At 42.7% G+C, this 11,629-nt stretch overlaps 1 protein-coding gene across 1 annotated transcript; it reads right to left on the bottom strand.

Annotated features, from left to right (window-relative positions):
* Positions 1–3,902: 3,902 nt before the first annotated feature.
* LOC129335292 (protein HP-25 homolog 1-like) lies at positions 3,903–10,993 on the bottom strand. The gene is made up of 4 exons (XM_054987729.1): positions 10,917–10,993; positions 8,499–8,596; positions 7,232–7,399; positions 3,903–4,393 (listed from the first exon to the last, which is right to left on the bottom strand). Exons 1-4 carry the CDS (start codon positions 10,991–10,993, stop codon positions 3,903–3,905), a joined length of 834 nt encoding a protein of 277 aa, XP_054843704.1.
* Positions 10,994–11,629: the final 636 nt, after the last annotated feature.

The raw sequence follows: 11,629 nt of genomic DNA, 5'->3' as shown, positions 1-11,629 counted from the left end.
AGTTAAACAGAGATTTAGTTCTACAGAGATTATGAAAGATTGGTTAAAGTAGCCAGTTCGTCTCTTAAATCATACACACACAACTACAACCCCACCCCTATATAAAGCACACTTACAAAATGGCCAGCCATGGATAAAAGGATTGTATAAATTTTTAATGTCATGAGTCCAGAATCTTGAGGCTGCTCTTCAATACTTGGGTCTTCATGAGGAAGAAGGTAAGCTCTGCCTCAATTGGAATCTGGGCCGCAATTAGGGATTTCAGTGGAGGAGGAAGCATTTCCACACTGGGACTGGAATTTGCTTCTTTGTGACAAGAGTTTTTATTTTATTTAATTTTATTTAAAACATTTTATGCTGCCTTTCTACCTGATTTACAGTGAAATCCTAAGCAGACTTACTCCAGTCTAAACCCATTTGAAATCAATGGGCTTAGACTAGAGTAGTGGGCTTAGACTGGAGTAACTCTGTTTAGGATTTCATTGTTAATGTCCCTAGGGCAGTGAACAATCAAGACTTGTGTGTGTGTGTGTGTGTGTGTGTGTGTGTGTGTGTGTGTGTGTGTGTGTGTGTAGGAGGGACACTGAAGGAATGCCAAGTAGAACAGGAAAGCTGTCACCTGCTGGTGGAAAACCACGACAGAGGGGGAGAGACCAGTGTCTCTGGAGTGAGAATTCTATCATTCTGGTGCCATGACTGAGAAGTCCCTTCATTTGGTAAATGGGGATGAATTTTGCATGCAAAATTGTGGTATTATTTTGGTACATGCACCATGTGCCCCCTGGGGGTAGGAGATCTCCCACCCTCAGAAGTTCTTGCCGTCAGGCACTCACGCAAGCACCAGGAGAAAGAAAAATTTAAAAATCACCATAATTGATGGCATTGATCTGGGAAAACTTGGAAGTGACATCACACTTCTCTAGGAATCGCCAGAAAATGGTGATCCTAAGCAGACATACACCTTTTTTACCCCACTAGCTCCATTGTTCTTAGACAGATGTAATTCTGCTTAGAGTGGCACTTCAAAAATTTGTAATTCTAACTCAGAATGGAATAGATGTGAGTTGAATAAAAAGGTATAAACTGGGAATGAAAAATAATGGTACTAGTTAAGATAACAAATGGGTTTGGAAGAAAAGGTTTAAAATATAAATATTTGAGTTCAAATGCTTGATCATGCCAGGTTTGAAAAGTTTGCAACTTATTCATCATAAATGGGGATGTTTGCCTAGGGAGATTTGCCTTGCTTCAACCAGGGCCAGGGCTTTCTCGGTCCTGGCCCCAACCTGGTGGAACCCTCTGTCTGTGGAAACCCGGGCCCAGCCAGATTTACTATCTGCATGACAGAGATGTTCCACCAGGCATATGGGAATTGAGGCAGCTGGGCCACCTAAGGTATTGTATCAGCCTCATGGGGAGAAGTATACACCCCCCCCCCACCTCAGGTTCTGTAACCGTCTGTAAATGGCCACCCCACCCCACAGGTTATTAGGCTGAGACAGTGGGGCAAAATGTGCATTTTATGTGTTATTAATTTTTATATTGTTACAATTTTTTATTATATTTATTGTACATTTTAAAATGTGATTTGCTCTGAGTCCACTTGCGGGGAGAGCGGAATAGAAATCAAATAAATAAATAAATAATATGCATTTCCCAAATAAAATGAGAAATGGCTTGGATAAGAAGCATAGTTGTCTGAAGTGGCCATGATGATCTTCCGAGAATTTCTTGTTTCATTTCGGAGCTCTTTTCCAGCTCCCTTCTTACAGAAAAGTCCTTGCAGCGATCCTGTTGCCAGCATCCCTTTAGTGAGTCAGGGAAAGAGTTTTCCTGATAACTTGGCTTCATGTTTTTAGCCATTAGTTTTGCTGTCACCGTTTTCTTCTCTTGGCTCATTATAAATTGCCTGGTGTCGGTTTGGATTTAAAATTACGCTTTAGGTTATTTTGTTCAGTGTCCCAGATATTGTCTTGGGAGATGAACTGTGTAGTGAATTAGTAAATAATGGCTGGCTTCAATATGAAAACAATTTCCTTGTTTATTGCTAGGCATAAGAGCCTTTTGTTCTCACATAAGAGCATAGTATGGGCTGTGGGCACAGACGTCTATGGTGTTTCAAGGGCAATCGCTTAGACAAAAGTTTGGGAAGCTGGTGCAAGAGGAAGTTAGTAAGATCGTGTCATGATATGCTCATAAAAACTCTCTCCCCTTGAGTATGGCTGGGCTTAGAAGTCCTAATGGATCCCAGCAGAATTCTGAGCTTCTGTTGCACAACCTGCTAAAGAATTAAATCTGCATCCAATTCTGTCTCATTTGAAATCCTCCCATTCGCTGTAAATTTTGCAGAATCTTCCTCTGAATATCACTGTGCACCAAAACATCTGTACAAAGCCTGCATATCTGGGATTCCTCCCAGTTTTCTATGGCGTTACCCAGGAAGGAGGAGGAGACAGCCTAATGTACATAATCAAGGTTACAGTATGCACAGTGACCTGAAACATTGCTGTACATGCAACTAATCAAGCAAAGCACAACCTGTTGGTTAACATCAGAGACACAGATATTGAGATCAAATTTCTCCATCTTTCTGGAATAAAGCTGTATTTTCCGCTTAGCAGTGTAGCAGTATCTGCAGCTGCATGCTCTTCTGTTTCTATTCCTGTGCATCATAAGCCAATGTACATGTGACGTTGGAGGGCCATGTAATCCTGCTGTCTTTTTACTCTAAAAACCAGCTATTCCTCCCCAAAAAACCAAAGTATAAATTAGGGCCATAATGCTAGAGAAGGGTGAGGTTAATCCTTCTCCCTGCAATGTTTCCCTAATCAACTCTCCCCCCACCCCGCCCCATGGTACTTTAAAACCGGGTAGAAGAAAAAAGATGTACCCATTTTGTGATTTCTATCCATCACCCCAAGTCATCACGTTTCTAAGTTTCGCTCTCTGCTTGCTGCATGCTTTGAGTCAGTCACAGCCATCAGTCCAGGCTGGTGGGCTGCCTGATTCTGTCCTTAGTTCCAACTAAATTCTAACCAAAAAAGTCCCCCTTTTTAGTCTTTTATACAAACTTGCTCATAGCTGCACAGCCTCATTCTTGGTGGTTCTTACGGCTTACAGTGGAATGTGATATAATGCTGGGAATCTGCTTTTACCTGGAAACAGCCTTTCCCTTGTTCTCATTTGTCTTTGCTTTCCTTGTGCCTCCTTCTAAAGCCCATGGACCCATCTGTAATAATGCCCCACACCCCAGTTTTGAGAAAAAGTGAAATGTAAATCTGGAATGAGTGATAAGTGTTTCGCCCAGCTTTCTAGTAGCTACTTGTTCATCAAGTCATGTATTCCTTCTGCGCCCTCTGCTCAAGTTACTTAAAATAACTGTTCACTAGGCAGGGAGCTGATTGTTCTGCCTATGCAAAAAAATAAAAATAAAAATCCAGGGGTACCAACCTTTAAAAGGTACCAAATGCTTAGTTTTTCTCGGTAGATAAAGACCATCTTCCAGGTCTTTCCCCTATATTCCAGTTTAAATCTCTGAGAACATAAAATGAAGACAATTATTTTATGATGCAATTTTAATTCCTAACATGCAATTTTAATTCCTAAATATATAGCCATACTCAGGGAAATGTATGCAATAGCAGAAATGATGAAAACTATATTATTTGTAAATTTAAGGGCATCATTTGTTTTTGAAGGCCCTTATGCTTTTCACTTGCCTTTCTTGTCTCCTATGAAAATAATAGAGCTATTTCTCTGTACCAACCATGACAAATATGATTTTCCCTAGGCCTGCTGCATTTAAAAAAAAAATCAGTGGAAATCAATTTACAGCTGAATTAGTGAAATGATTACAAAGTTGACTCCATAATACTGTCAGTGGATCCAGAGTGCTGTATCATCTAAGATGCAAATATGAGATAGCCTATAAAGTAACTTGAATGTGTTACACCATTAAAATCTTGTTTTACTTCTAACCACACTTGGTCTCCTTTCTCCAGTGTAAGAATTGTACTTCCTGACAGGCTCTCATAAGCATCTGTACTAGTTTGACATGATTCCGTCACGACTGTGCCCTTTTTAAACAGCATAATATGTGAATTTCGAAATGCTTCCATGTTGTAGCCAAAGAAATAGATTCCAGGGATTTGGCAGGTGTAGACTCCTGATGTCTCATCAAAATGTTGCTGTTCATTGTAGGTGATATTGTGAAACGCAATGGGCTTGCCAGGTTCTGGATAATTTTTGCCCAGCTTTGCAGCAAAGGCAGATTTTGGTTGTGGTAGAAATACTCCGGGATGCCCAGGGATGCCTCGTTCTCCTCTATCGCCTTTTGGACCTATTGAGCCAGGTTTTCCTGGAAGACCTGGCCTACCAGGATCTCCTGATGCACCTAAAATAATGAAGAAGAAAGAAATCAGTCGAAAGAGCACTGAAGTGTATGTCTCTGAAGAATCTTCTGAAAATTCCTCAGATCTGTATTTCCTAGATGTTACCAATACCCAGGTTTTTCTCTAGGTTGGCAACAAAACTGGATCAAGATCCACATGATACCCCAGTTGTTCACTTTCTAGGTTTTCATCTGGTGTTAGGCATTTCCCCCCAAAACTGGCTTGAAAGAATCTTGCCCACCTCCCGAAATCATAGTAAAAGTGTAACCCTTGGTCCACTAGAGGGAATTAAAGAGTTGGGGTATTCCTTATAAGGAACAAACAGCCCTTTCGGCTACCGGCTCGTGCTGGGGGCCACACTTTGCCTCCTCAGGAGGGGGAGACAGCACTGTTTCCTAGGCATCTGGGTCTTTGCTGGGTGGGCAGAGCCTGCAGCCTGTTCAGGCAGCTCCGCCTGCCTCTGGCCGCAGTTGTTTGAAGCGCTCGACCCACCCTCCTCACCCTGTATTGGTGCAGGATTAGCCAGCTGCTGTATTCAGAGCTAGGAAGGAATTTTTTCCTCCTTTTACCCTGATTGGAGTTGGGTGCAGGGGTTTTTTCGCCTACCTTGCACCTTTGCTAGGGTTGAGATAATTGGCCTAGTGGTGCCAGTTAGTGATGTCATAGGCAGGATACAGTTTGGGAACAGGGAGCAGGCCGGTGAGCACCCTTGGGGCTTCTCCATTGATGGAGAAGAGGGGTCTGCCAGGAGCAGATGGTACTGCTTGTGATGGCTGCCAGCTGCCTGGGCAGACTGCCTTGGGAAACCCCATGTGCAAGTCCTTCCCTCACTGCTATATGGCTGAGGCTTAGGAGTTTTAAAGAGGGGATCCAAACTGCCTGGTTGGCCGGGTCTCACACCTGGGGCTTCGGGGCTTGCCCAGACAGGTCAAGGCGGAAATCCAGGGGGTGACCACGTGGCTTGACCTGTACCACTAGTTGGCTCTTGCCGCAGTTATTAGTTGCTGTTATTAGTTGATGTTAATTAATAAAGTGGCCCTTAGATCCAAGCTTGGTGTCTGTCTCTTCATTCCGACTGGGGTGGCAAAAAGGCGCAATTTCCCCTTAATAGTAAAGAGTCCAGTAGCACCTTTAAGACTAACCAACTTTATTGAAGGATAAGCTTTTGAGAACCACAATTCTCTTTGTCAGATGCATCTGACAAAGAAAACTGTGGTTCTCGAAAGCTTACCCTACAATAAAGTTGGTTAGTCTTAAAGGTGCTACTGGACTCTTTATTATTTTTCAGCTACAGACTAACACAACTAACTCCTCTGGATCTTTGACCATGAATTTTCCCTGAGAGACTGGAGGGCCTGAAACTGCCAGGAGAAGCCCTCTCACCTCAGAAGCACTCCTTTCTATGACTAGACTATAGGGAGGTTGCCCACCACTGGAAGGCACCCCAGGAACGCACACTGTGCACATGCTCCCAACAGGCATGGTGATGTCACTTTGTTGCGCGGGCTGCAGGAGCATTCCTGTGCTTTGTTTGGGGTCTATTTGGGCTCCAAATGGGCCAAATCAGCCCCACACAGAGCATGGGAGCACTCCCGTTGCTGGTGCGATGACATCACTTCTAGAACTGACATCATCATGTGGCCCACGGCCACCCCTGGAAGCACTCCCATGCTCCACGGGGGCCAAATTGGCCTGGACTGGGCCAAATCAGGCTACTGCTGAGCACAGGAGTGTTCCTATGCTCTGCAGCAGCCCAATCTGGGCCGATCCACATCGGAGCCAGGCTGATCCACACCCAGATCAGCCCAGAATGGGCTTCTGTAGAGCGTGGGAGTGCTCCTGTGCTCTGCAGTGGCCCAATTCAGGCCTGATTCAGGTTGATTCTGCCCCAATTCGGGCTGATTTGGGCTTGAATTGGGCTGCTGCAGAGTGAGCGCTCCCGTGCATTGCAGCAGCCTTATCGGTCCAATCTGGGCTGTATCGGGCCCACGGGAGTGCACCACGCTGCCTGGGAGTGCTCCCCCAGGAAGGTGCGTTCCCCCATTGGCCAGGTAAGTGGAGGCAGGGGGTGGAGGGTTGGAGCAGGGGATCCCCTGCTCCCATCCTCCACCCCCTGCCCCCACAAGGGACTGGCAACCCTACTTCTGCCAGGAGGCTATAGGGACCTAACAACTCTAGTTCTTGTGTCAGTCTCCCATGGCTACCATTTCCCCCTGAGTCAGTGGAGGGCTTTTTCAGATTTAAAAAAAAATCTACAGCTGCTACATTACTATAACATCATAGTGACCTATTGGCGTGATCTATTAGGTCATTGGAATCCTTGTCTTTCATTTTTTAAGTGTCTGGCCTCTTTTCTTGCAAAGATATGTAGAAAGATTATTTGCTTTCTTTGCTTCTTGATCTTTCCTCGATACCAATGCTAGGCCCTTCTGCTCTTTGTTTTTTCTCAGTACTGCCCAAATTCCTTTCCATTTCTTGCTGACTGTCTTTTTCTTCCCCTCCTGGTTGCCTTTCCTCTCTCCTCCGCAGTCTCTCCCTCTGGAAACATTCAAAATGGCTGTTAATTGTTTGTGAGTTGTTAGTCTCAGGGTCTGAGGTTATTTTTAAAAACCTTTTATATGTTTCTGCAACCTGTGGAGTTTCTCTGGGTTTGCAGAAGGCAGTAGCTCTGTGTTGCCTCCTCTTGTGGCTTTTAAAAAATCCACATGGAAGGGGACATACCAGGCTATTAGACATGTAATAGTCAAGAATAAAACAAAACAGACTTCTCTATCTCTGTAGTAGTGAGTAGTGACAGCTCCATTTTCAAGAAATGTAAAAAAGTATGTCCAAGTGCATACCTCGTTCACCAGGTTCTCCCTTCTCTCCCTTCTCCCCATTGTATCCATTATGACCAGGGTTTCCATTGTGTCCAGGAGGACCTTGAGGGCCTGGTGTGCAACATGGGAAATGATTCTTCTCTTGAGTTTCTGTTGTTCTGACTGAAAAAAATGCCAAAATCCAGATACCTACAACAACAGAAACAAAGGGAAAGAACTGGTTTTTTTCTTTTAACTTCAGAATCCAAAGTATGAAGATCTGTATTGCATGTACATATACATCTCTCCACTTGACAGTGGGTTTTAATAAGGGAATTGACTCCTCTGGGAAGCATTTTGTTGGAGACAATATATATAAGGCAAAGTGAAGGTTCTGAGAGTCATATTCTGTGAGGGCCAGTTCACACATGAAAGTCATCACTTGTCATAAATAGCTTCAGATCTCAGGTCTTCAGCCGATGGTCAATGTTCAAACCCAAGTTGAACCCTACTGTTACCAGCCCGTGTAGACAATGCTGACCTATATGTACAGAGTCAGACCACTGGTTTAAGATAGTTTCACCTCTGTTTGATATGTTGTCTGGAAACATACTGATTTATAATAATGATAATGATATTTATAGTCCGCCCTATCCACAAAGGGGCTCAGGGCAAATTACAACATACAAATTCTGTTACTACTTTTTCACAGATCTTTTTCTACAAGGGCAATAAAAAATCTCTCAAAGCAGAAGATCTTAATAGTAATCTTAGAAACGTGTTTGCACTTCCAAACTGAACAAATTAAACTGTTGTATACCAAGTCAGACCATTTATACATCTAACTCATATTGTCCACTCTGTGGTATCAACTTTCTAGAGGCTTGCAAAGAAAAGGGATTTTCCTCGCACTTAATATGTGAGATGCTAGGGTGGTAGGCCTACACAGCCTAAAACACTTTATTGTACATGGTAGTCTACCAGGAGCATGACAGTTAACGAAGCACTACAGGTAAAACAACAACATATTCATAGCAATTTGGGAATATTATACATCTCTCACCAGTATAAAAACTCTCCTCGTAAGCCTTTTACTATGTTACATTTACTGTAGGTGAAGAGTTTCATTAAAGGCAACCTCATGTGGCATACCTTGAGTTTTCTTTACTGACAAAGTCCAGCTTTATTGCTGCTCCATGTAGAAAGCAAGGATAGCACAGGTACAACTACTGTCCTTACTGCAAACACACACACACAGGAACACACACACGAAGAAGACCACTGATCTGGTAATCTCAATATTGTTTACCTAACAGTAGCCTTAGAGTCTTGGTGAGAATACTCGGGGCAGTTTTCCAGGCTCCTCTAATGTCTCCTGCAACCATGCCACTGCATTCTGACAAATTTCTAAAAAAAAGGGACAAATAGAGATCTGCTCTGTTAAAATAACACAAATTACACTTCCTCTTTTTAAAAAAAGAAGCAAAGACCCTCAACTGAGGGAACTGTGAGAGACTGGGCAAATATGAAGGTTTTAGTTAGAGTGCTTCTAAATCCTAGTCCTACTGCATTATTCATTTGGTGTCTTATGGTGCGGGTGCATTTTTTAAAAATTCTGTGATCTGCCTTGCATCTCAGTGAGAAAGGCAGGCTGCTATAAATAAATTTTTTAAAATACTAAAATCTCCACTATTTGATATCCTTTATCTGGAAATAATAGAGCTCTAACTTGAGATTATTTAAGGATTCAGGCTCTACACCTGAGGTAATTCCTTCCCTTTCTCCATGGTTGTGTTACTTCACTGTCTCATTCCATGATGCCTTCATACTTTCTGAAAGAAAAACAGGCTCATTCCATTACCATTTACTAAGGTCTTCTAGACTACTATGAAGTCATAAACAGCAAGTACTATGAAGTCCTTCTTTAAAAAGTTTTAATAATCTTCCTGAACAGTTCAATCAACAGTAAGGGTGCAGGGCTTCTCTAAAGAACAAACTGCATAGCAATGAAAAGTCAAAGACTGGAAAAGTCCTGTTCCTTCTAGCAAACCACCTTCCTTCTGGAGTTAGAGGCTCTTTTAGGCAGAGCACCCACCTGGCCAAAAGAAGCTGTGAAATTGTGATGGTTTGGGCATCATCCTTAATGCTTCAATGTGATCTGTCTTGTAAATCTCTGTTTCTTTCTCAGCTGCTGGTTCTGTGGTTCTCTGACTGACTGGTTTTCCTCTTAAATACTATGTTCCTTTGACCTTTTTTTGCTGATGGTTGCAATATTTTATTGATCTAGGAGGGTCTTTCCTAATATCTTATCTTTTCCCTATTACAAAATAATAATCAGCACGTATCATAGCATTAGGACATTTATAGTTTGAACACATGTCACTATTTTAAGTAATTAACAGTGCAATCCTATGCAGAGTTACTCTAACCTAAACCCATTGAAATCAATGGACTTAGACTGCAGGAACTCTGCGCAGGATTGAACTCCAAGCCAGTAAAATCTGTTGGAATGTCATAGTAAGCTATAAGAAGACTTAGTCTGCTCTTGGAGGGGGAACTGGCTAGACTTGCAAGGTCAAGTAAAGTCTTTGGAATGCACCCCCCCTTCCCTGCACGTGCATACACACACACACACACACACACACACACACACACACACACACACACAAATGCTTATCAACATAGTGCAATCCAGTTTGGTCTGATTTCTTTTCTCTTCTTTTTAAACTCAAAGTTCAATTCACATACAAGCTAATTGATGTTCAGATACCAATATGGATTTTCTTAACAACAATGAATTTTCTTAATTTTGAGGCAAAATCACATTAATGTACAGAAGAAATATGTTTGTGAATGCTAGAGGCTGGGGTCCAAGCAGAAGGGCTGATTGTTATTCCATAGCCCATTTGTACAATCTGGATTATTCCATAAAGCAGAGATGTGTCAAATGCCACTGACAGAAAGAGAATGATACTCTAGAGAGCTTGTGTACAGCAGTAGTTCAAGTAGATCTCCCCCCTCCCCGACCCAGGGTTATACATGCAGTGGGCCCTCCATGTATGCAAGAACCAGACCTGTTCTTAGAAGGATCTTTTGAGTCTTTGTACAGATGGATTTGGATGGGACAAAAAAATATTTTAAAACATTAAAACCTGAGCTAAGATACATACAAAAAACAAAAACAACAATTAAGGAGGGAAGGAGGGCTTACTGAGGGAATGGCAAATACTTCACCGTCTGGCAGAAGATGGCAACAGATTAGGAGAGACCAGTCTCCCTGGAGAGCGAGTTCCAGAGTCTGGATGCCATAAATGAGAAGGCCCTCTTCCAGGTTGCCACAAGCCTAGTCTCAGAAGACAGGGGCAGCTGAATCAGGGCTTTGGAAGATGGCTTCAGTGGTTGGGTACATTCATAAGGGAGAAGGTGGTCCTTTGGGTATGTTGGACCCAAACTGTATAGAGCTTGAAAACTTAACACCAGCATCTTGAATTGTGTCCAGAAACAGATTGGAAGCCAGTGTAGATGGGCCAAGACTGAAGTGATAGGATACCTATGACCCACTATAGTCAAAACCATGGCTGCAGCATTCTGCACCAACTGAAGTTTCCAAACACTTTTCAAGGGCAGCTCCATGTAGAGCACATTGCAGTAATCTAATCTAGATGTAACCTGGGCATGCACCATAGTGGCCAGACTTCCTACCCAGGAAAGGCCACAGCTAGCTAACCTGTCAAAGCTAGTAAAAGATACTTCTGGCCACCGTTGTTCCTGCTTATCCAGCAGTAGGTCTGGGTCCAAGAGCATCCTCAGATACCTGATCTGTTCCTTCAAGAGGAGGGCAACCCCATCTAGAATGAGTGACTCCTTAAATCTTGGGTTAGACCTTCGACTCACCAGCAGCACATCTCCTAAACCCAGTCAAAAATTCTCAACATTGTACCACTCAGTGAGTAAAAAATTATACAGAACAGACATATTTTCCTGCTGAAAGAGATTCATGCTCTTCTGAAACTCTGCACATAGACTGTCTCCCTCCAGGATTCTCTGTGCTTCTCCAAGTGCTTTGCTAAAGTATATAATTGGTAATACATCTGGCACATTTTTGAAGCTGTCCCTCAACTGTCATGTCTTAAAAGTCACCATCATGCTGTTGCCAGCCTTGTATAAACCTAGTGGGGACATATTTATATTTCTGTTTGCATAGTTTATGCCTCTCAGCGTGGCTGTCTACACTCTTTGCTGTTATCTTATGAAGAAGTTTTTCACTTTTTTTCATTACTGAATATTACACAAGCAAAGATCAGCGGTTTTCTTCACATTTTTATCTGTATTTTTACACTGCTTACAGCACTTCCAATCTCTCCATCAAAATTTATTGCTATAGCCAAAGGCCACTGCAAAACAGGTTATATTGTGGGGTTTGTATCCCATGTCTCATTC

The sequence above is a fragment of the Eublepharis macularius genome, chromosome 9, assembly GCF_028583425.1.
Source record: "Eublepharis macularius isolate TG4126 chromosome 9, MPM_Emac_v1.0, whole genome shotgun sequence".
Classification (NCBI taxonomy): Eukaryota; Metazoa; Chordata; class Lepidosauria; order Squamata; family Eublepharidae; genus Eublepharis; species Eublepharis macularius.
Note: the sequence above shows the minus strand (reverse complement) of the source record. Positions and strands in the feature narration are given on the sequence as shown.

Bases quoted from the DNA above. Each gene is read 5' to 3' on its own strand.
- LOC129335292 (XM_054987729.1), bottom strand. From the start codon at position 10,993: ATGCTCTTGGACCCAGACCTACTGCTGGATAAGCAGGAACAACGGTGG. The intron at 8,597-10,916 runs GTTAGCTAGCTG...CCTTTTTTTTAG, and splicing joins TCTTTTACTAGCTTTGACAG to AAATTTGTCAGAATGCAGTG. The intron at 7,400-8,498 runs GTAAACAATATT...CTGTTGTTGTAG, and splicing joins GACTCTAAGGCTACTGTTAG to GTATCTGGATTTTGGCATTT.